Genomic DNA, 25,449 nt, shown 5'->3' with positions numbered 1-25,449 from the left:
TCTCCATTTACGGTAACTCCAAGCCACATTCTGGCTCCTGTGAACCCACAGAGTGCCCAGTGCCTGGCATACAGCATGCGTTCAGAAAAGCTCTCAGATTAAGGTTTAATGACTTTCTACACAAGCACAACCAAACACCCTTCCTCCACACCCTCTCCATCCCCTCACGGCCCACTTTATCGCCTCTCAGAGCTCAGATGCAAGAGCCAGGCATTCTCCGTTGTCCCCCTGGCTTTGGGGTCAGACAAACTCTGTTTGTAACTGAGTTCTGCCATTGGTTCTGTCTGTGGTCTTAGCCAGTCCTTCCATATCTTTGATTCTGAGTTTTCTCACCTGCGAAGGTGGACTGATAAACAATGATCTCATGGGGGTTCTTCCAAGGGCTCCGTGTAGTGAGGCTCCCAACACAGGGCCAGCCTGTAAACAGTTAAAAGCCTGCCCCTCAGGGCCAGCCAGAGTAAACAGTTAAAAGCGTGCCCCCTTGCCTGCTTCCCCAGGTCCGTAGCTCCTCTCCCAACCTGCACCCTTGGCCCAGAGCTTCAGAATGACCTCCGTCCCCATCCTAGCCCTCCTTTTATCTGCTTCTGGGGAATTCCACACATGACAGGCCCCTTGGCTCGGTGATAGGAGGATGTAGATGTTCCACAAGTGGCATGAGGCATTCGTGGGCAGAGGCCACCCTCCAGGCACTCCTGGCCCCATCATCATCAATATGCCCTCTGCCCCAGCTCAGGTAAAGAGAAGCTTCCTTGGGGCCGGCAGGTGGCACTGCAGTATAACCTCCCTCCCCTCATTAAAAGTGTGAGCCCTGGGTGGGAAAATTGGGGGATTTACTTTCTAGAAATTCTTCCAGTTCTGCTTGTCACAATCACAGGTCAGGGTGGGGGAGGGGACTCAGGCTCCATCAATATCTGAGTACTTGGAGCCTGGAACTCAGTCCCCCTCCATGGGGGCAGCCAGCTGTAGGAAATGCATTCAGAGTTGCAATTGCTTTGCTTCCCAGTAGAACAAGAAATATTTAAGGAACAGGCAATTAGCACTTACCAGAAACATTATAAAATTACATACAACTTGCTAACAAGTTTTAGCATCAATCTGGGAGTCTCCTTGCTTCCTGACTCAGAGCCTGGAATCTGGCAGCCTAATGCTAAATCTGGGGATTTGGCTGGCACAGGCAAGGAAGGAGCTGAGACCTTGACCCTGGAGACAATGAAGGAGCAGGGCAGTAGAGATTATACAGAAAGGATGCCCAAGAGCGGGGACCCGTGTTGGAAATGAGGTCAGCTGTGTATTCAATATTATTTAAGCTCCTATTGTGTGTTGCAGACACTATTCAGGACATTGGGGCCCTGAGGACAAGAAGAAAATCTCTGCCTTCACCTAAGTCATAGCCTATGTTCAGTAGAGTCAAGGAAGTCCGAGAAGATGAGGAAATATCAAGGAGGGGCAGATAACGTTGCTTGAGGGCATCAGGGAAGGCTCTGTGGAGGAACAGGTGTCTGGAATGGAGAGTTGTGTAAAGGATGAGAACAAGTTGGTCAGAGGTCCCTGAGAGAGAGAGAACATGAAGTCTGAGAGCGAGTAGGGAGAACACAGGCAAGACTAGACCTCTGCCCCCCGCACCTCTACCCCCTTCCTGAGAACTTAATGTTGCTGGGAGACATAGGTGAACTTCCTAAAAGTGACAGCCTCAGAGCTGGGCTGGAAAGAAGGCCAAGGACAACAGACCAGTGTCATTGGTGCCACTCCTTTTTGGACCCTGCCTCACTTCAAGCACAAGGCCATTTTTCGCCTCCAGTCAGCTCTATTCAGGATACCTCTGCTTTGTACGTTATCCCCATGAGCTGAGAGGCCCAAACTCCCCAACTTGCCAGGAATAATACTAAGCATGTTCCTAAGACACTCCCTGAGTTTCCATGAGACCCTTAAAGCTTTCTCAGGCACAGAGAGCTGGGGTTTAGCTAGATGCAGGCAGCAGTTGCCCGCTGTGAGGAAAGCCCAGTGGGATCCACGCTGTACCCAAGTCTGTCCTGGCCCCTGGGGGCGGGGGGTTGGCAAACAACAGAGAATGCTGCACCATTAAAATTTGGCAGGCTGCAAGCGGTCTGCAATAAACTGGCATTATGATACTGAAGAGAAAATTGGCAGGAAGTAATTTGTCCATGAGATATGCTCTCTAAATACACGGGCTTTTGCAAATAGCAAGCTCTAGCTTGGGGCTGATGCAAACAGCTTGGAGGCAACCCCAGTGTTCTGTATGTCCACATTTACCCCCTGTCCCTAACCTCCTTCAGCTGTGACATCCCCATGATAGTGTTGTGGAGGAAGGAGATGGGGAAGGAAGAACGTCACCCACTTCATCTACCCACACTTCCACCCAATTTGTGACAGCCTTTGCAAAGAGATGCATGAAAACCCAGATGCACATACAGACGGATGCACTATGCCCCAAGCCTCCTTGTACCCTTCCCATCAGAAGCAGAGAAGTGGAGTGGGATGTGGTTCTCAGGAAATCCATGAGATCTAGGCATGCCCAGGGGCTGTCTTAAGCACCACAGTGTCTCCGTCACTCGAAAGGCGTTTGTGCTAATTGAACAATGGGTCTGGGCCACTCAGTATGTGTGAGATACTGTCCTTGGTTCTGGAGATACAGAGGGCAGAAGGGATGGGACCCCTGGCTTTGAGGAACTGATAGCCTCCAAGACAACACATAGATGACTCCTCAGTCATGGAACCAGGCTCTTCACGGTGCCCCTCAGACCCTCTCTGTGGTCTCATCTCTCTTCACTGTCACCTCCAGCCACAGTGAATTTCTAACTATTCTCCAGATACTATACTCTCTTCCTTCATTCCTCCTTCCTGCTTCTTTCCTTCCATCCTTCTCTCTGTCCGCCACTCATCATCCTGCAAATATGTACTGAATGCTCCATCCGTGCCTCCCACTCTGCTAGAAGCTGGTAGTATAGACTTTTCAAAAACAGTCTTGGTCCTCAAGAAATTTTTCATTTAACATAGAGAAATGCATGCCAAAAATGACAGCAATGGAGCCATGGCAGAAAACTGTCCAAAGGGCTGGGAGTGAGAGAGAAACATCCCCTAAGTCTGCCTAGGTGATTTGAGGGAAGATCCCAGATTAAGAAGCACTTGAGCTGACGCTTAAAGGCGATTCCTCATCTGACAGAGGAGCAGGGGGTGTTCATTCAGGAAGAGAGGACACAGGTGCCATGTGAGAGCCATGTGAGAGCCGGCTGGGCTCCACCAGGCACCGGGTGATAATGACTATGGGGAAACACCTACTGGTTACTGGTTACATGCCATGTGCCAGGCATTTTGACAATTGTCTTCTACACATAAGTTCATTAAATCCTCAGAACAACCCTGAAAGGTGGGCGTTATTACCATTTCCATTTTACAGATGACAAAAATAGGGCTCGGGGAGAATAGGAAATGTGCAAGATCTTCTGCTTATGTCAGGGCCAGGATTTAGATCTCTGCTCATCACCACTGCACTGTTTTGTCTCCCCACAGACCGCTCAGTTTGGGGATGCATAAATCTCAGGGTCGGTGATGGCCAAAGATGAGTCTGGAGTGGGAGGGGGTAGGCAAGATCCTGCCACGTCAAGCTGTTAGGGGCTTAATCTGTGGGTTTTAGGCAGCCATGAAAGAATCAATGAACAGGGCATAGTAATGATGGGATTTTTCTTTCGGAGCCATCTCAGCCTGCTTTGCTGAGTACAGAATAGAGGCAAGAGGCAGGGGACCCACTCTCGCCTGATGCCACCATCCAGGTAGAGGGTAGACTAGAACAGTGAGAGAGGGGCTGGAGAGCAGAGGGTGCTGGGATGTTTCGGAGGGGGGCCAGGATGAGGCAGTTAGTGAGGCTGCAGGTGGGGAGGGGAAGGCAGAATCCAGGCTGATTCCCAGGTTTCCAGCTTGGCAGCCTCAGTGAAGCCTCTTTGCCTCTCCCACTCCCTCTGAGTTTCCTCCTCTGCTCTCCCAAAGGTTGTGTGGTCAGGTGCACACCTCCTCCCTTGCCCTCATCATTTCCCTTGTACTTAACTTCTACAGCCATTTGACTGTGACTCTCTAAGGGCAGGGACCATGGGTCACGCCACTGTCTGTCTGTAGTGCTGAGCATGGCATTTGGCAGTTTCCACGCAGCACCTGTTAGCTGGATTCGAACGTTAAACAGCGTTCTCTGTGTTCCAAGCGCTGAACTGAGTCAATAACGCAGAACCAATGCCTGCCTCTGTAGGACTGACATTCCATTGGACAGGAAACAGGGGAGCCAACCTGGCAGCCAGCAGGAGCAGGGGGGCAGAGTGGGTGAATCATTCTGTCCTTCACACCCATCAGACAGTAAGCATCTTGGGGGCAGAGATTCTTGTCCTTTTTTCCCCACTGCTATACCCCCAAGTGTCTAGAACAGTAACTAATCACATGAATCAAGGCAGTGCCATGAAGGAAAAGATGGGGAGCCAGGAGAGGCAAGAAAACGGGAACCACATAAGGTGCATGGTCAGGGAAAGCATCTCTGAGGTGGCCTCTTAAGCTAATCCACAGAGTGACGAGTCGGCCACGTAAAAAGGGGAGGAGAGGAGGGGGTATCCCAGGCTGAGGGCACAGTGACTAGATGAAGGGACAAATGAAGTACTACCCCTTTGGAAAGGCAGCAAGTCACAGCCCAAGCTTGGACCCCCCTTCCTCCTCCGAGTGGCGCTGTCCTTCTCGGAGCAATCAGATGGTGGATTTAGAGAGACATGATGCAATCGCTCCTGGACAGACGTTGTCATGAAAGAGAATTCCAATTTGGTATTAGAAATGGAAAAACCCAGGAGAAGACTGTAAGGTTGATCACAGATGATGGGGATAAAGCCGCCAAGCAAATGGAGAGCAAATACTTCGAGCGGCGAGCCCATCACAGTGGAATTCTGAAGCACTCACCTCATGTTTGCCAGCTTGCTTTTTGTAGGCAAAAGGAGAGAGGGAGGGAGGGAGAGAGAGAAAGAGAGAGAGGGAGCAAGTCTTATAAAATGGAATTATATTAACCAGATAACAGAAATTGCATGCATGATTTTCTCCAAGTCAAAATTTGGTTTATCAATTTGCTTTTCTGGGCCCTGACATCAGACTGGGTCAGACCGGGAGGGTCAAGGTCAAGTGCCTTTCAGGCAGGCAGAGGAGCACAGGGAGCCTTCTCTGAGAGGGCGAGGGGCCTGGGTCCCTGTGCCCCCAGCAGAGGTTGGCCCTGGGCTTGGAGGGAAGGCCCAGACAAAGACAAGGAGCGTCTGAGGAACACAAGCCAGCCACCAGCCCCTGTGTCAAACTCTCCAGCCACCCTGCTCTCCTCTTCTCCCCTACACCCAGTCCCGGCCCTACACATATCCCTCTCCTATTCTGGACCTCTTCACCGAGTGCTCTCTTAAATCTGACTTCCCCTTGAGGGCTACCATTACCCGGTAGCCCTCTCCTGTGCCAGTCCCCACGAGCTTCACGTTTGAGAGGCAGGTTTACAGTTCATCCTCCAATGCCATTCTGGCTATGTGTCCCCCATCTCCCTGGATCTCATGCTGTCACCACATCTGGCTCTTGTCCCCTCCCATCAGTGCCACCAGCGTCTTCCTCTCTACCCCAAGTCTTGCCGTCACCTTGCCTTCCAGCCACTTGACCTTCTCACTTCATAGCGCTGCCCTCTGGCTGCAGCTGGACCTTGCTCTCCAGCACCTCTAAAATCTGAGCTGCACCCAGCCTGCGCCGGGCCCTTTGTCCCCTCAGCTCTCCCTACCCACTCTGCTCCTGATCATCATCCTCCCTTGGCCTCCCGATACCCCAGCCCCTCCTGCTTCCCCCCCACCCCCATTAGCCTGAGCCCCGAGGGTACACCTCTGCCATTCTTGTAAGGGGATCCTCAGCTCCTTGCCCCAGTGGCCTTGCCTTTCTCCAAACCCCACCCCTCCATCAGTCCTGGAGCCCCCTTTCTCCACTTCTGCATGCACCAAGCTACTGAGCTGCTCGGGGGCGCCCCGTACACGCATCATCTCCACCCTCCTTAGGCGCTAGGTGGCAGTCCATCCAGCCATGATCTTATCCAGGGTGAGTGCCTCAGACATTCTCGTCAATGTTAAATCCCTTTCCCCACAAGCAGGCCCTGTCCTTCAGCAATGACCATGAACCCTTCCTCCATTGGGAAGTAGAGCCTGTGCCATCGCAGGACCTCCTTCATCCTCCCACACCATACCTGAAATCTTAGTGATCACCTCCCCCTTCCTGTCATGCAGGAAGGAGCTTCCTGCTGGCTCAGGCTATCCTGCAGTGTGCTCTGGGTACCCTGCCCTACCTGCCCCAGAGCCTCCGGCTGTCATCCCCATCTGTCCTCCAAATCTTCAGTTAGCCATTTACTCTGTGTGTCTGTCTGTTTGCCTGTCTGTCTCCTTCCCTAGCATTTAAATGTGGTTAAATTTCTCTGATCTTAAAAATATGTTTAAGCTGCCTACTTCAAGGCCATGTTCCTCACAAGTTACCACCTAAGCTCTCTCTATTCCTTCACTTCCAAGAAATGGCTCCTTTAAAAGTCATCTGTTCCTCCTGTATCATCTTTCTCTTCTCCCATTGCATATGGCCCCATCACTGGTATGCAACCACTCCTGCCAGTATCAGCAGTGACCTCCTTCTTCTAACCTGCTTGTCAGCCCCACCTAAGCTTCCCTGAACCTTCGAGGCTAGAGATCTGCTCCTCGAAAACCATTCTTCTCCAAGCCTCTGTGACCCTGCTCTGCCAGGATTTCAGTCCAGCATTCCACTGGGCCATCCAGTATTCCTAACTATTCTGTCCAGGACTGACATCTCAGTCTCTGTGGGTGGTCACATCCTTCTCATGGCTCCTTTTACCATATGTGAGCTGAATCCCAAATTATGCACCCCTACACTAGACTTTTCTCCTCAACTTAAGACCCATGTAGCCACTTTCTGCTAGATGTGTCCACTTGGAGGTATCACAGGCATCCCCAAAACTCCGCATGCCTTACTGATGACCATACACACCTGCTCTTCTCCCTGCATTCTTGTCTCAGTGAGTGTGCACCCAGGTGCCCAGGCCAAACCCTCAGGCATTGTAGACCCTGGCCTCTCCTTTATCCCTGGCGTGCTCACTCTCAGGATAGCCTGTGGCTTCCTGCTGTCCCACCTCCCAAATCTGTCTACCTCTCCCCATCCGCTCTGTCTTTGCCCAGTCCAGGATGTCACCAAAACATCCCCCACCTTCTTGTGAGCCTCCCACCAGAATGGAAACTTCATGGAGGCAGGGCTTGTGTCTGCCTTGTTCTCTGTTGCACCCCCAGTGCCCAGCACAGTGACTTACACTAAGTAGACATTTGTGTGTTTGCTGAATGAATGAATGATCCCCTTGCCTCCAGAATTGCTGCCCCCAGACCATTCTGCAGATAACAGTCAGGGTGATCTTTTAAAATACACGATATGAGGGGCACCTGGGTGGCTCAGTTGGCCAAGCGTCTGACTTCGACTCAGGTCATGATCTCGTAGTCCATGAGTTCAAGCCCCACATTGGGCTCTGTGCTGTCAGCTCAGAGCCTGTAGCCTGCTTCAGATTCTGTGTCTCCTTCTCTCTCTACCCCTCCTTCTCTCTCTCTCTCTCTCTCTCTCTCTCTCTCTCTCAAAATAAATAAACATTAAAAATTTTTTAAAATAAAATAAAATGCACAGTATGAAATGCTAAGTAAAATGAAACCCTTTGTTAACTCCCCACTGCCTCCTATCTGCAACCTAGTCTTGTTAGCAGATTATACAGTATCTTTCATGGGTTGGCCCCACACACCTTTTCCAGCCTCGTCTCCCACCAGCTTGTAGAAAATATCTACACTTGTGCTTGTAGAAAGGCAATGTGGTGCAACAGTAAGAACCCTGGAACCATATGTTTGGATCTGAGATAACTCAGATGACCTTGGATAATTGCATGATCTCTCTGGGCCTCAATTTCCTCACCTTTAAAATGAGAATAACAGTACCTAGCTCATAGGGTTACTATAAGGATGAAATATTAGAATGATCAGAGTGGCTTCCAGCACATATTCAGCACTAGAATTATCAGTCATACAACTAACTTAGTTATAATAACGATTAGTGAGTTATTATCTCTGCTTTCATTGCAATCCTACAAACAGTGTCACCCCTGTGACTTTGCATGGCCTCTTCTCCATCTGAACGGTCCTTCCTCCCCCTTTCTCCCACTCATTCCTTTCTTTTTTTTTCTAGCTTTATTGAGTTAATAATTGACATATAACATTGTGTAAGTTTAAGGTGTAGAGCATGATGATTTGATATGTGTATGTATGGCAAAATGATTATCATAATCAGGTTAGTTAACACATCTACCACAACACCTCACAATGTGTGTGTGTGTGTGTGTGTGTGTGTGTGTGTGTGTGTGTGTGTTGAGAACTTTTAGGATCTACTCTCTTAACAACTTCCAGATATCTGATACCATATTGTTGACTGTAGCCACTATGCGCTACATTACATCCCGGAACCTCTTCACCTTCTAACTGGAACTTTGTACCCTTCGACCCCCTTCATTGGTTTCCCCTCCCTACTCCACTATACCCTATCCCACTCATGGCAACCAGCAATCCACTCTCTGGTTTTATGAGTTTGGGTTTTTAGATTCCACGTATAAGTGCGATCACCCAGTATTTGTCTTTTTCTGACTCATTTCACTTAGCATAATGCCCTCAAGTTTCATCCATGTTGTTGAAAATATCAGGATTTTCTTCTTTTTTCTTTTTTACAGCTGAATAATATTCCAGTGGGGTGTGTGTGTGTGTGTGTGTGTGTGTGTGTGTACATTTACTACATTTTGTTTACCCATTCATTCGTGGGTAGTTAGGTGTTTCCATGTCTTGGCTAGTGTGAATAATGCTGCAATGAATCCCACCTATTCCTTTCACCTGCTGGCTCTTGCACAGCCTTCAGGCCTCATCTTAGACATCACCTTCTCCAAGAAGCCTTCCCTGATGGGACTGAGCTGAGATAAGCAGTCATCCACCTTGGGCATAAATTGAAAAGAAGCCACCAAAATACTCAGTAATTAAGTTAAATAATTTAATGCAGTATTTTTTTAAAACCAAGATTAATGCAAAATATCTATGATAAAAATGTCAACATTTTTTTTTTAATTTTTTTTTCAACTTTTATTTATTTTTGGGACAGAGAGAGACAGAGCATGAGCGAGGGAGGGGCAGAGAGAGAGGGAGACACAGAATCGGAAACAGGCTCCAGGCTCTGAGCCATCAGCCCAGAGCCTGACGCGGGGCTCGAACCCACGGACCGCGAGATCGTGACCTGGCTGAAGTCGGACGCTTAACCGACTGCGCCACCCAGGCGCCCCAAAAATGTCAACATTTTAAATAATAAGAAACTCAGATGGCCAGGACTAGGGGGAGGCCAGTGAAGTGAGTCACACAAGTGCTGGGTCAGATCTGATCTTTAAGTTCTGATTATTTTTTTTTTCTTTGTGGGCTTGATTTATATGCATTAATTTTGATTTTCTAAAAATGTTAAAAAAAATAACATGAAGATGTTATTTATCTTGATTGCTGAGGGGTTTTTTTTGTTGCCCCCTAAAATTTTGTGCTAAAGTTTAGTGTCTCACTCCCCACACTGCGTTTCCAGCCTCACCCTCTAAATTTGAGTTAAGTGCTCCTTCCGGATGCCTACACACACACACACACACACACACACACACACACACACACACACACGATTCTAGCCAAAGAATGCTTTGTTCTGCCAACTCTCAGCAGAGATCTGGAAGCCCTAGTTTTCGGGGTAATATGAATGTGACAGTCAAGAGCCTGTCCATATAAGGCAGTGCATGGGGCTAGCCTGATCAGCCCACAGAAACCCACCAGTTGTGCTAAGAAAAGTTTTGGAGAGTCATCCCTGATAGGGTCACGCACAGCAACTTCAGGGACTCTGGCTCCATGGCTCATAATGGTGTCTACGGCAAAGGCAGGGTTCCTTTGGCCTAACGATCCTGGGAAGGTGTCCAACAAACTTCCCTGGTTACTCCAGTGGCCTCTCTTCCAAATCACAGGCCCCTACCACCCTCACCTCGCTATCTGTCCCTTTGTCCATAACTCCCTGTCTTTCCTGCAAGATGCCTTCCTCCCTGGGAACAGCTCCTCCTCCTCTTCTCCTTCCTCCCCTCCATCCCCTTCGCCCCTCCTTTCCACTCCATCTCTCACAGCACCAAGCACAGGGTTCCGGAGGAAGCTCCAGGGACTTGGCCAGGACATACTCCTTTCCTGAAGTCTCCAGGGTCTAACTGTCCTGTAAGGCGGCCAGCCCATCATGCCCCACCGTGCCTGCACCTCCTCCCGCCCCACCCCCACCCCGAGCTGTCTCAGGGAACCCACTTGGTGTGTGACTCACCACCGTGGAATCCAATGAACTTTAAAGGCATTCTTAGTCATTTGTTCCATTTTACCTGCACCATCTCCAATTGAATTAAAAAAAAAATTCGGGAAAGTGCTTCTATGTCAGAAGGCAGTGAATATTGATTCTCACTTAATCTCTGGTTTGGGGAATGGCAGCCAGTAAAGCCTTCTCATTTCATGCTTGTCTTTGCTGCTCAGGAATGGACTGAGCTGAAGGTCTATCTAGTCATCTGAGCGCGGAGTCAAGTTCAGTAAGCTCCAGACTGAGATCTGTTAGCTCCGAGACAGGTATCTCATAAAGAATGTAGACCCACCTTCACCGAATGAAAATATCCAAGCACCTAGTGTTCTCTGTGTGGACACAGAGTCTCTGGCATTTGTCAGCTGGAAGGCACATTCATCCCAAGATGCAGTTTTATTTTATTTTATTTTTTTTAAGTTTGTTTATTTATTTTCAGAGAGTGGGAGTTTTAGTGGGGGAGGGGTGAAGAGAGGGGGAGAGAAAGAATCCTAAGCAGGCTCCACGGTGTCAGCGTGGAGCCCAATGTGGAGCTTGAACCCACAAACTGTGAAATCAAGAGTCAGACACTTACCTGACTGAGCCCCCTGGGCGCTCCCAGGATGCAGTTTTTTTTTTTTGTTCTAAAACTTTTCTGGCATTTTATTATTATTTTTTCAGTATATGAAATTTATTGTGAAATTGGTTTCCATACAACACCCAGTGCTCATCCCAAAAGGTGCCCTCCTCAATACCCATCACCCACCCTCCCCTCCCTCCCACCCCCCATCAACCCTCAGTTTATTCTCAGTTTTTAAGAGTCTTCTATGCTTTGGCTCTCTCCGACTCTAACCTCTTTTTTTTTTCCTTCCCCTCCCCCATGGGTTTCTGTTAAGTTTCTCAGGATCCACATAAGAGTGAAAACATATGGTATCTGTCTTTCTCTGTATGGCTTATTTCACTTAGCATCACACTCTCCAGTTCCATCCACGTTGCTACAAAGGGCCATATTTCATTCTTTCTCATTGCCACGTAGTACTCCATTGTGTATATAAACCACAATTTCTTTATCCATTCATCAGTTGATGGACATTTAGGCTCTTTCCATAATTTGGCTATTGTTGAGAGTGCTGCTATAAACATGGGGGTACAAGTGCCTCCTGTATCCCTTGGGTAAATTCCTAACAATGCTATTGCTGGGTCATAAGGTAGGTCTATTTTTAATTTTTTGAGGAACCTCCACACTGTTTTCCAGAGTGGCTGCACCAATTTGCATTCCCACCAACAGTGCAAGAGGGTTCCCATTTCTCCACATCCTCTCCAGCATCTATAGTCTCCTGATTTGTTTATTTTGGCCACTCTGACTGGCGTGAGGTGATACCTGAGTGTGGTTTTGATTTGTATTTCCCTGATGAGGAGCGACGTTGAGACAGGAAACCATCAAAACCCTAGAGGGGAAAGCAGGAAAAGACCTCTCTGACCTCAGCCGTAGCAATTTCTTACTTGATACATCCCCAAAGGCAAGGGAATTAAAAGCAAAAATGAACTACTGGGACCTTGTGAAGATAAAAAGCTTCTGCACAGCAAAGGAAACAACCAACAAAACTAAAAGGCGACCAACGGAATGGGAAAAGATATTTGCAAATGACATATCGGACAAAGGGCTAGTATCCAAAATCTATAAAGAGCTCACCAAACTCCACACCCGAAAAACAACCCAGTGAAGAAATGGGCAGAAAACATGAATAGACACTTCTCTAAAGAAGACATCCAGATGGCCAACAGGCCCAGGATGCAGTTTTAAACAGGGCAAGGCAAGATTTCTCATGAAAGGTCCTGCCTGTGCCACTCTGAGCACTGACTCCTGGCAGAGGTACAGCAGAGCATGTAACGTGGGCCTCTGGCTCCAAGAGAGGTCGGAAGTCACCTTTCGTGTCTGTTTTCTCTCCTTCCTGTCTTTCAGAGATCGAGCAGGGCAGCTGTGGCGATCCTGGCATCCCTGCCTACGGCCGAAGGGAAGGCTTCCGGTTCCGCCACGGTGACACACTCAAGTTTGAGTGCCAGCCTGCCTTTGAGCTGGTGGGGCAGAAGGCAATCACGTGCCAAAAGAATAACCAGTGGTCGGCTAAGAAGCCAGGCTGCGTGTGTAAGTGAGCGGGGAGGAGGCCGCTTTGGGGTCTTCATCAAGAGGCAGGGGGCCCCGTTTCCCAGCTAATTCCAGGGCCCCATCCTTGGGAACCTTGCGGGTCATAACAACAGCTTCTGGTTGGTTTCTTTTCCTCCCAGCGTTGCTGGTTGGGTCCTCCTTTCTGGCAGTAACGTAGACTGTGGCACCGAGAATGATCGATCTTGGCATTTGGGGGCCTTCTTCAACCTCGTCTTCCCTTCCGTGGTGATCCTTGAGAGCAAGGTAGAGGCCACTGGGGCTTGGCCCACCAGGCTCTGAGCCAGACATTTGCTCCTCGCTCTTGTTGCCGCCAGGGACACCATACAATCAAACCAGGGTGGAAGGGGCGGGCAAGTTTGTAAGACTGTCAACTCTGTACCAGCCTCTGCGTACTGTGGGAAACCACAGCCTTGCCAGGATATGAGAAGCTTTCCTCAAATTGCTTCCTCTTGGATTGGATTTAGGGAGGGATGGGTAATCAAGCTGTCTTTAGATTGCTGATCCTTTGGAGTGCCCATCCAATGGAGATAACAAGGAGGCCCTTTTTTCTTCCTCTGGGAAGGTATGACCTTACCTTCTGGCACAAATTGTACTTTAGGTCCTGGGCCTGGTGGGATTGGCAAGTGTGAGGGGATGTATACAGCAAAGAGCGGAGCCCGCTTGGTCTCTGTTGAGAAATCAAAGGCTCACTCTTCTCTGGGCTACCACGTCTTCTTCTCCCAAGCTTCGCCACCCCACCTCCTCCGTCTCTTTCCATCTGCTTCTTGCAGGGGAGGGCGGAAGCCTGACCCTCTGATCATTTCTCCCACTGCAGTGGGCTGCTCTGGGTCTCCAGGTGCTACACATACTAGACTGCACCGCCCCCCACCCCGCCCGGGGCTGGGGGAGAGAATAACCTGGGGGTTATGAGGGAACGTCAGTTAGGACTGAGACTTTGGTGTATGAGTCGGTGAGTTTGGGTCATACCTTTTCAAACAGAAAAATCATTTTGTTTTGACGGAGCATTTGTGATGACTTGTGAGTTTGTGTGGAAATTCTTGAAGAGGTTTAAAGAACAAATTGCTCTTAGATATACATCAAATCGCCCTTGGATACACCCTTGTTGCAAAAAAATAAAATTGCATGAAATCTGCCCATCTCTGTGGCTGGATGTGGTTAGAATATAGTGCCCAACGGTGTTGGCCTCATAGCACACTGGGAACCAGAGGGACTGGGGCCAAGAGAGGCAGGGGAGCCTGCGACAGAACAGCCCAGGACCAGCGGGAATGAGGCCAGAGTGGGTGGACGGAGCAGGGCTCTACCCAGCAGGTTGGAGGCAGGCAACCTGCCTCTGGAGGCAGACGGCAAAGGTACAGACTATGGGAGCCCCAGGCGTTGTGGGGGCTTTATCTCTGAAATCCATTAGATGAAACAAGGCAAGGACAAGTGGAAGAGGGTCAGGCCTCTGGAGCAGAGAGCCAGTAGAATGAAGTGGGTAGCAGAGCCAGCTGGCATCTTAGGACAGGATAAAATTTCCTGCCTCGCAAGCTGAGAGATGCGGGTAGCAGACCACTACCTGAAGGCTGTCACTCAAGTCCTCCAAGAATTTACTGGACTCTTTGGCCCTTAGGAGGAGCTTTAGGAAATCTTTCTAGAACCTTCAGTAAGAGCAAAGGGTCATGAAGTGCTTGTCAGCAGGCCCTTCATTTCCAGGAATGAGGCAGGCAGCCTCCAGTGAGCTGGGCATTGCCTACAAACAGCTGAGAAGGAACAAGGGCAGAGCCAACCTGGCACATGTAGAGCGGTACATTCTGTGGTTTCAAGTAAGGAAGAGGACCCTGAGGCTTATTGATGAGAACTGTGAAGGAGACACTCTGGGGGGCAAGCACGGTATTTCTTCCTCTGGATGGTTCTGGGATGTAGGGGGTTGGCATCCCCAAGGCACTCCCATTGCTCAGGTTTTTCTGGTCATTTGGGTGTAACAGAACACAGCTTGAGTCTCAGGGATGCTGGCTTCATGAAGGAGGCTGGAGAGAGCCAGCTGGCCCCCATGCCTTTTTGCACCACACAGCAAGGTCACGTTCCTATTCCATGAAGTCAAAGGAGCGCTGTCTGTCAGCTCTCCACTGAGTCCCCAGCCCCTAAACTGACACTTCCACAGGTGGCGGGCTTTGCCCTCAGGTTGCTCACAGTCTAACTGGTAGTGAGAGACAGCACTTAGAAGCCCCAGTGTACAGAGATGGCTTTGGATTCAAACTCTGGAGACTTGTTTCTCAGTCCTGGCTCAGCATCATGACTATGGCCAGGGCATCTTCTCTCTGGTTTTGGTTTACTAATCCACCCAGTGTGGTAGCACTCTGTTCTGGCTCCCCAAATTCCATACCTCTCTCTGATCGTATCTCTGGAACAAGATGACTATGGCACAGTCAGTCCTCACTGCCCACAATGAGTGCTTGGAAACCACTTCCGAAAAGTGGGTCACTGACAGAGCAGGTCATGTACTTTGATTGAGGGACATGTTAAACTGGGGCTCCACTCCTGACCTTAGATCAAACATGTCATAGTGTGTGATCTAGAAGCATCTCTAAAAATATCAAATCATACAGTCTCTGAATCGTATAATGTAGTGATGAAATGTACGTACGAAAGCACCTCTAGCAAAAGTCAGCATAAACACCCTAAATTTCACCATGCGTTGTCACAATAAATATTAGTACAATATTTAGCAGACAAACCCTCCTTTCCTTCTTAGCATTTAGAAGGAGATTGGAGAAAGAGTTTGATGGTTCAGATTTCTGTGAACAATTGTCCAAAGAAATGCAAAGTGGTGCCTTGTTCTTCCCTTGAAACATTTTCTTCAAAACAGCTCTTTACTAGGGAATTGCCCTGCTGAGACCATACACACTCTTTCCTTCATGTTTCGAAACATTTTCTGTAGCAAGCAGAGACTTCAGAATCATTCCATTGGCGTTTGAGCTGCCCTCGCGGTAGTAGGTGCTCAATAGATGGTCTTTTTCATCTAGGTTTTAAAGAAGATGATGTTTCTCACAATGAAAAGCATTTTGAAAGAAAAGATGGAACCAGCTTCTCTCCTGTTACTCTCTTCCTCCTTGGTTAATTCCCATCTCCAGGGATTGCCGCTCAGAATCAGTTGGAGGTAGTACCACTTTCCACCCATCTGAAAATATTTACTGAGCACCCATCCTGTCTCAGCACCGCATAGTGGATTCGGAGCTGTTCGGCCCCTGCCTAGAAAATGTGCTCAAGCTGGTGTCCTGGTGAGAACACTCTGGCCAGGCTGCACAGTGTCTTCACTCTCCCAGAGCCCTGCCCATCTCACCCCATTCCTTGCAAAAGAATCGGGAACCTTCTCCACACAACTGCATCCGGTTATTCTTCCACCATAAGAGATACAATGGGAAGGAAGAGACAAATAACTCTGATGGTGGTGCACGATATTTGATGCTTTGTTGACAGGCTAGCAGAATGCTTCACACTTCATAAGGAAGGCAGGAAACCAATTATCAGTCCATTAGCAGCCACTTGCAGAAGAAGTTTCAAAACAGGCTTCACCAGAGATATGCCAAGACTGCACAAATGCAGGCTTTCTTACGCCATTTTGTAAACCACTCAAGGAAGGTGTGAATCCTAATTGCTCAGTTCCTAATGTATGTAGCGTATGTGTGAAATGGGAAGGCAGGGCCTACTGGGATGGATACGGTGTAAGTTGTGAATCAGCAGCCAAACCCTGAGAGACCAAGGGGAGGAGAAATGGGTCCTTGGGCACCCAAAGAAAATGTCACAGAGGAACCAGGGCTTAAGCTGGGCCTTGAAGAGTTGACAGGTAAAGGAGGGTGTTCCACACAGGTACGCTTCAGGAAATGGTCTGTTAGTACGACCCTCCTGTCCCTATTCCCCTGAGTTTGTCCCACTTAAGCCCCCCACCCTCCCCACGCTGGACACACACACATACACACACATCTGGACAAAGGAGTGGACGGGGTCATAGGGTCATCTGAATTCGCAACCTCAGCACTATTGACATTTTGGACCAGATCATTCTTTTGGCGGTGGAGGGGCAGTCTTGTGCATTGTTTTAGCAACATCCATGTCCTGTACCCACGAGAAGACAGTGGCACACACAGCCCTCCCGCTGCCAGTTGTGACAACCAAAATGTCTCCCTCTTGGACATGGCCAAATATCCCCTGAGGCAAAAACCACCCAAGATTGAGAACCCCAAGTCTAAGATACCCTGGACTTATTGAATTCTAAATATGAGGAAATCTGTGTTTTAGCATTTTAAATGAGGCTATGATTAAAGTCTATAGGATTATCATGGTGAGAAACCTGGGGGTAAAGGAGGATGGCAATATCAAATGTTTTATGTCATTGGGAAGATAGAAAATCTTCCCTACAGCTTTGGAATATTTACTCTCTCATTTTACCGATGAAAACAAAGTTCAAGGAGATGAGGTGACTAGCTCAGAAGTCATAGAACCACTGAGCATTGGGCTGGAATTTGAAGTGTTAATTGACAGAGCAGGGTTCCTACTCCAAACCCCATCCTCTCTCCACTGCTCTGGATTTGCAGAATCCAAGGGCTCACCTGCAGCAGGAAGGACAAAGAAGCCTTAGGACAAAAATACTAGGCCCAGAGCACACAGGCAAACTGTTGGCTGAATCCTTCCCATGCAGTTTCAGAGATTAACAAGCATTAAAAAAAAAAATTCGTGAAGGCTGGACCCACGGCCCTTGTTGGAACTGTATGAATGTTGTATACCAATATGCAATATACTGGCGCCCCAGCCTTTCCCTAATCTTCACTTTTTCTCATTCCTTCTACCCATCCATTTATCCATCCATCTTTGATATATTGAGCACCGACTGTATACAGAGTAAGCTGCATAAGAGGATATGGCTGTTCCTGGTCAAATTGGAACCTGGGGGGCCTCTGGGAATGATCTGGCTCATCTGGGGATGGGGTTGAAGGGATAATCTCTTAGTGCCGTGCCCTGTATACTGTGCCGGAACTCGTCCAGGAAGTATCTGGAGCTCAAGGATCAATACTCAGCACAGGCTCGTGGTATATTCTAGTATTTAAAAAGCTTAAATAAATTTAAAGATTTAAACAAGTAAAACACTCTTAATGTTACTTCCTTAAACCAAAACTAATTTCAGACTTGGCCATTTTTGTTCTATCCTTGCTGCTGCACACACATATTTTGTGTGGTTTTCGTCGAAGTGAACATATCTCACATTCTGTGCTTTCAAGTTCACATCGTGTTGTGGGTCTTATCACGTTGCTGCGTGTCTTTCATACTTTTCGTTCTTAGAGCATCTGTGGAATATTCTGTTTAGTGAAGGGAGCCATGACTTAGTCAAACAGTTACGTTCAGTTACTTTACATAAAGCTGTGATGAACGTCTTCATGCACATGGCTTTCTTCTTTTTTTCTCTTGAACTGTTTCCTTAGGTTAGATTTCCAGGAGTGAGGTTATCAGGCCAGAGCATGAACACTTTTATGACTCTTGACGTACACTCTTACATTGCTCCCCCAAATTGTTGTGCCAGTTCCTAATGCCAGTAACAAAAGTTATGTGATGAAGAATAAGATTCATATAATATGCTGCCTTCCCACCCAGAAACATGACATCTCTGTCTTTCATGTTCATGTGCTTTCACTTTTCTAGATACAACAACTTGGTGGTCTTCTTCATGTAGGTCGTATGACGTATTGCTTGCAACCTTTATCTACATCACCAGACCTCAAGTTATTTGCGTGACCTTTTAAAAAATTGCTAATTTAATAAGTATAAGTTGAATATATCCCTGGTCGACTTCTCTAAAGTGCCAGATGTCATGATAAGTGCTACAAATCCAGAGATGAATCGGACACAGCTCGCTCTGATGAATCACAGAGCTCGCTCTGATGTAGAGATAGACATAATTATGTAAATTAAAGTGGGCTCTTGTGGTTCAAAATTTAGTTTTTCATTTAGAAAGCATTGGTGATACAAACGCATTTAGGATCTGCCCCACAAAGATTCATTCTTTTATTTAACACCTATTGGCTGAGTGCCTGTGATGCGGCAGATATCGTAGCGGGTGCTGAACGGGGGAGCAACAGCCCGCCTTCTCATGGAGTGTAGAGAAGTCATCACTGTTAGAACAGTGGGGCCTAAAGGATGGGAGGGCAGAGTGGTTCTCCTGTTGGAACAGGAACACCCGGGGGGGCAGCACTGGGTTCTGAGAGAAGCCATGGGGGTCGGGCCTATGCAGCAGGGGGTGTTCAATGGATTCATTGATGCACACATGTGCCTACATGCATGCACCCCCCATCTGGGTCCTTGCTTTGGGTGCTTCCTAAAGGGGTTGGCCGCTGCCAAACGGATGTGAGTGGAAGAAGGAAGGTGTGGGTCCATGGGAGTAGCATCTGGAGAGAGACCGCTGGGTACCCATGGGCCAGAGGCATGTCCCTGCTGGGCCAAGGGATATGAAAGTGGCATCAGGATTTCTGTCACAGGAACCTCGACAGAGATGCCAGTCCTGGCTTCCCTCCAGCCAGCCTGGGTCCATTCCTGTCTCGAGGGGACAGGAGCGCTTGGTGTTTGTAGTCCCTGTGTAGCAACTATCTGTACTGACATGTGGCCACAACGGTGTTGTGTTGGTGTTTTCCTTCCCAATTTGAAGGTACTCTTCCTATACTGTGGGTAGAAACTCTTTGCGGTATTTGATACATGTGTTTTCCCAATCTCTTGTTTCCCCCACTCCTTTATTTTATTTCATTTCATTTTATTTTTTTTCCTATTTTGCATTGTGCATTTGTTTTATATAGACAAACCCTCAATATTTGTGATCTCTTTTCAAAGCTGACAGAGTTATCATTCTGCCACGGATCTGAGAAGCGGTCTGTCCTATTTTTGGTTATTTGTCAGTAATTTGATTTTTTTAAAAATATAATTTGTTAATCCATCTGGAGTTTATTTAGAGGAATGTATAACGTATGGTCCAAACTATTAAGCAGTTTTCCAACACGATGCATTAAGCAATTCGTTTCCCTTTTGATTTGAGGGAAATGAATTGTTTTATCGCACACTGAATCCTCACATGTAGTTAAGTCTGTTTCTTGAGACACGCTTTGTCCTGCTGCTCTATTTCTATCTCGGCCCCGGCATTGAATAATTTTAATTGTTGTTTTATAATATGTTCTAATATCTGGCAGTGCCGAAAACTCCTCCTTCCTCCCTTAATTATTTTTTCTTTCAGAAGTATTCATTGTTATTCTCATCTGTTTGTTGTTCAAGATTAATTTTAGAATCATTTTGTCAGAGTAAAAAAAAAATCCTATTGGGATTTTGTATGTGCACTCCTATTAAACCATAAATTAACTGGAGGAAAATAGACATTTTTATAATACACAGCCTCCCCATCCGGAAACCTGGCATGTCACTCTCTTTGTTCATCTACTTACATTTCTCTAAATATAACAGCTTTGTGGGTTTTCTTCATATAGGTCACATACATCACTTGCTACCTTTATTTTTAAATAGGCAGGTACTTTATTCACTCTCCTCCCACTCCGACCTCAATGCCCTGTGCACAGGTGAAGCCTGTCCCTTTTCCCCCTCCTCTCTGTGACTGAATCCTGGCTTTTCCTGTAAATATATACTCCCAGATTTTTCCAGGACAAGAACAATTTCAAATATCCTTTCCTTTGGCCCAGAAAATATGATTGCAGTAGCTAGGGTCTTCGGAAATTGCCTTTCTCAAATGTTTGGAGCCGGAATCGGGATCAGCTGAGGTTTGAAAGCATCAGCCTCCGTGCGGGGGATAATATTCCTGGGCACTGCTTGTGATCAGGGGCATGGGGCTGTAACAAGAGCTGTGTGAACATCCTCTGCTGATGTAATGTTCTGCTCAGTTCTCTAGGCTGCCTTAAAGGCCTCGATAACCCACAGGTGGCCCCAGGAGAGGAGCAGGGAACCTGGGGATTGCTTTGGTCCAAATTTGTATTTCAGGCCAATTCCTAGAAATTCAAAACCAGCATGTAAGCTTCTGGGGCCACCTTCTTCTGTTACCCAGTCCTCAAGAACCTGGACACTGAAGACTTGTGGTCTCACTGTGTTAGTGCTCTGCAGAGTTGGGGTGGAAGGTAGGGCACCTGCTCTGTAGAGGGCCTCCAGTAACCCAGAAGAGTCATTTCCTTGGACAATGTCCTGGTGGGGTGGGAGGCAGGGAGGATCTGTGTCTGCTCCTGCACTGGGGAAGGGACACTACAGTCATGGCTGTGAAGCATTTCAGCACCACAGGGGCAGCATGGGGAGGGTAAGCCAGGGTGGAGGGAAGCCAGGGCTGGGAAAACTGACCCTGGATGAAGGGATGGCTCATAAAAGTGGCTGCCAGCGTTTCCTATCAGAATGTTCTAGGAAGTAAAGTCAACACTTGCCCTACAGGCCAGTGTGGGTCATACATTGCTTTTTACCTTTACTTCTAAATAGGCAGATACTAGTGGAGGAAGGCAGCTTCTAGGTTGAATCAAGTCTTCACCCAGGAGAAGAAGCTCTACCCCTGCAGGGCATCCCTGCCCCAACCAGAAGCTGCAGGATTAGAAAAAGCCTGGAGAGGAAACCAAGAACCAGAGCAGAATCCCAGTCCCGAGGCTGGGGCACACATGGAGTGGATGTGACAGAGAGGAGGGTCCTCAAACTACTGGGCATATGGCTGGGTTGGATTCCTCACAGGCCCACTCAGACTTCACCCCACTGGCTTGAGGGCATAAGACTTCCCTTGACCGTGAGGCAGGTCTGGGCCTGGGCTCAGGACCTGGCTGTAAGAACTGAGCCCATGGAATGAAGGTCATCAGCAGACCTGACTGAGCAGGGTGTGATCAGGCAAAGACTGGATGAAGGGATGGCTTGCAAAGGAGCCGCCAGCATGTTCAAGGAAGTAAAGTCAACACTCCCGAACAGGCCAGTGTGGGTCACAAACATTACTTACTATCGCTTTATTTTTAAATAGGCAGATATTTTATGGGTGAAGGAGGTGTCTTTGGTGGCCCTGCGCAGTCTAAAATGGGCCCAAATGTAGCCAATCATTAGAATCACTCATAGGCTTTTTAAAATACAGAATCTTCATTCCCAGAAATTCTGATTCAGTAGGACTGGGATGGGGCCCAGGCATTGTAGTTCTAAAACCTTCCTAGGAGATCCAGCTGCTAGGTCAGATTTGTGAGCCACTAACATGGAACATGCACTGTGTGCCAGTTGTTTGCAGAGGAGTTTTGCATTCTTGCTGAGGGGTGTGGTCCCCTGTCTAGATGGCAGCCCCTTGAGGCCTGGAGCTATGATATATGTGGTCATAATGTCATTGCTGTGAGTCTCACCAGACCGAGTCTGCCATAACTCGGTCATTGTGATGGTGGTAACCTCCTGGGATCCAAGAAATGTTGGCCTCCATGTTGATACCCAGTGAGGAATGGGATGCAGAGTCCAGTACTCTGACATTCCAACTTGATGCTGCCACTGCCTGCCTCTCGTTTCATTGGAAGGCAGCAAAACGTGAATGGGCGTGCCTGCTGCACATTGGGCATTGTGCTCACACTGGGAGAGTAACAGGCATGATTCTAGCATGGCTCTTGCTCTCGAAGAGCTCACAGGCTAGCGAATGTGATAAGTACATACTTGTATTATAAAGCAGCGTTTGAATCATTACAATAATAGACATGGCCACAAAGTGCCCCCAGAATGTATAGGAAGAAAAACATATCTCAATTGAAAGATTCTCAGAAGATTCCTTGGAGGATCATAGCACAGGCGACATTTCAGCCCTGTCCAACTCAAGAATCTGTCCAGAACCAGACTGCAAACACAGTTTAGTATAGGGCCCAGTCTGAGTGCTAGATTCCTACAGCTAAGAGTCCTACTCCAAGGTATCCTGGGACCATACCTATAGCTACCTGGGTAAAACGAGGCTAGGAAAACTGATCAAGCTTTAGGGGTCTAATCCTGGACCGTGACCCCTGCTTACAGTGGAATGGGGTCTCTATGCCACCCTCACTTCAGCTTTCACCTGTGGGAGCATAGCTCACAGGTTCTTTTCTCTGTAAAATTTCCCAAGTTACGTCTATGCTAAGTGTGTTCCTGTGGCCTCGTTGCAGACCATGCCTTCTCCACTGTGCTCTCCCATGTTTGACTAAGAGAACTATGGAGGAAACACAGAGTTTCCCTGAGGAGGGGCTGTTTTCACAGATGCTGGCTCAAGAGCCAGGGCTTGAAGCTCACTCCCTCACTGAGGAGAAGAGGGACTGAGGACCAGAGAGCAAACCTTGGTCTGGAGTCTTGCTTTGTTGAGCAATGGGCTATGCAAGGGGAGGGGTGGGGAGGCATCTCTCCTGCTGCCTCAGTAGGCTGGTTGAGACTTGGAGATGTGCTGAACAGGAGCATGTGTGGAGACATACCCATCAGCAGCAGAAGTAGGAAGTGCCTCGTATTTCAAATTCAACAAAAATTGATTTTATACCTCCCACGTGCCCAGGCCTGGTGCCGCACTCAGTGCCTTCAGAAGCGTAACTTCTACTTCACAACACAGGTGTGATGTAAAAGTTACTAGTCCAATTTTTATACGTGTGGAAACAATGTCAGTGAAGTACAGTAGTCCCCCAATGCCACCTCCCAAAAAAGGTATACAACTAGTAAGTGAAAAATAACAGGCAAACTGAAATTTTTCAGGATTCACATTTGTTCCAATTTGGGGGTGGTGGCTTAGCTTGGCTATGTATATTTTCCAAATAATGTATGATCTGTTTTCAAGATAAAAGCTGAGCCCCAAGAATATAGACTCAGCTTCTTCCCAGGAGTGCAGAGCAGAGATTTTCTTCATGCTTTGTTCCATAAGGTTCTAGACCTATCCTGGGAGCCTGTGACAGGAGTCCTCAGCCAGCAGCTAAGGAGTACATAGGACCCTAGTTCAGAACTTGGCTTTTAATAGGGTCTAAAAGCTATGCTTAGCACCAGGAATGGTTTGGGTAGGCATTGTTCCTGAGGTGTGGCAAAAAGCAGTCATGGCTGCAAGGTAAAAACCCTGGCAATGGGTTATTCCAAGAGTTGAACAAGAGCGGCCAGGAGCGGCATTGTCAGTTTGTGACAAGAACCTAGCCAACCTCTAGGCAGGGTATGGGGGAGCAAGTCTAGTAAGGGGAGGCAAGAATTTAGCAATGGTCAGAACCTCACCAGCGAGCTTCACTTTAAGACTCCAGCTCCAAGAGGGGATTGGATTGTGAATGAGGAGCTTAAGGCAAAAGCTACCCCCTCAAGATAAAGAGTACTTTTGTGGAAGGAAATAAAAGTACCATGAGTGGGGTGACCACACGTTCATATTTGCTTGGGACAATCCCAGTTTATATCTGTGTCCTAAAGTAATTATTAGTAGTACCATCTTTCATTCTCAAAAGTGGTCCAATTTGGGCAAAGTATTTGTGGCTACTCTAACCACGACCCAACAAACTTTATGCCAAGAAAAGGATTGGTTCTCAGCTGAACGTTTTGGATGCTGAGGGTGATCTCTGAACCAAAGGTCTATGAAGCACGATGTGATTGACCCCTTCTTACCTCTCCCCTCATCCCATGCCACTCACCCCCTCACTTCCTCTGCCCAGACTCACTGTCCCCCTTTCATATCCTCAGGTACTCTAAATTCCTTCTACCCCAGTGGAAGGGGTAAGCTGCAAGTGCAGCTCTCCCATATTGGAATGTTCCTCAGATGGCTGCGTCCTTTTTATCACCTGTTAACTGTCCCCTCCCCAGAGAAGCCCTCTCTAACTACCTTATCCAAAAGGCAGCCCTTCACTTTCTGAGTTCTTCATATCCCTTTTCATGGTGTATTAGTCAATTTTTGCTATGGTATCAACAGTCCAAAAATCTCAGTGGAACTGAAACAACAGACATTCATTTCTCGTTCACATCCCATAAGGGCTGTAGGTCAGTTATGGCTCTGTGGGGCTTGGCTGGGCTCTACAGAGCCTCTCATCCTGAGACCCAGGCTGAAGGACCAGTCTGTACAGAGGGCATCTGTTCTCATGGCAGAAGGGAGAAGCTCAAGAAGATAAGGTGAAGCCAGAGCAGGCACTGAGTGAGATGAACCTGGTGTACAGGTTCTATGTACAGAACTCTGTGTACAGTCCTGGTGTACAGGACTCTCTGACTATAGCTAGGAAGGATGAGTGAAAGGTAGGAGGGACCCACAGCACTCAATAGAAGGGATGCTTAACAGAGTCTTCCAAGTGGACAGGAGGAAAGAACATTTTAGAAAGGGAAAATAGCTGGGAAAGACATGAAGTTAGCCTTGCATACTGCAGGGCTGTGAGTAGTCTAATATGGCTGGAATGTAGGGTGCAGTGGGGGAGTGGGAGGGCCTTGGGTCTTTGGAGGTCTTTTGTTTCCTTTTGAGGAGTTTGGGTTTTATCCTCTGTGTAATAGGGAATATTTAAAGAGGTCCAGGAAAGGATGTAACATCATGAGAATTTATGATTTATGAAATTCACTCAGGAGCCAATACAGAGGATGGACTCAAGGGGAGTGAGCTTTAAAGCTAGGAAACCAGGTAGGCCAGTGCAGCAGGAAGAGCGCCTTGACTTAATAGTGGCATGATGGGGATGTGACAAGTACAAGAGATATTGAAGAGATAGAATCAACTGAAGTTAGTTGCTGATGGAATATGGGAGTGTGGAAGAAGAAGTTGCTATATTTTGCTTAGGTAACTGGGTGTTGTCATTCATGGAGATAAGGAATGAGGGAGGCTTAGGAAAACAGATAAAGAGTTCAATTTTGGATATGCATTTGAGACGCCATTGGGATCC

At 47.8% G+C, this 25,449-nt stretch overlaps 1 protein-coding gene across 9 annotated transcripts in view; it reads left to right on the top strand.

Moving 5' to 3' along the window:
* The window catches only part of CSMD2 (CUB and Sushi multiple domains 2), a 602,474-nt gene that overhangs the window by 338,331 nt on the left and 238,694 nt on the right, over positions 1 to 25,449 (top strand). For 8 of the 9 annotated variants that reach the window (XM_023258438.2, XM_023258437.2, XM_023258441.2 and 5 more), the window contains one exon: positions 12,413 to 12,595. The exons of the other annotated variant lie outside the window; for it this stretch is intronic. In XM_023258438.2, the coding sequence (XP_023114206.2) occupies positions 12,413 to 12,595 (183 nt within the window). The remainder of the gene's footprint in view (positions 1 to 12,412; positions 12,596 to 25,449) is intronic. 9 annotated transcript variants of the gene reach the window in all.

This window comes from Felis catus, chromosome C1, assembly GCF_018350175.1.
Source record: "Felis catus isolate Fca126 chromosome C1, F.catus_Fca126_mat1.0, whole genome shotgun sequence".
Lineage (NCBI taxonomy): Eukaryota > Metazoa > Chordata > Mammalia > Carnivora > Felidae > Felis > Felis catus.
This window is presented reverse-complemented; position numbering and strand designations above follow the sequence as displayed.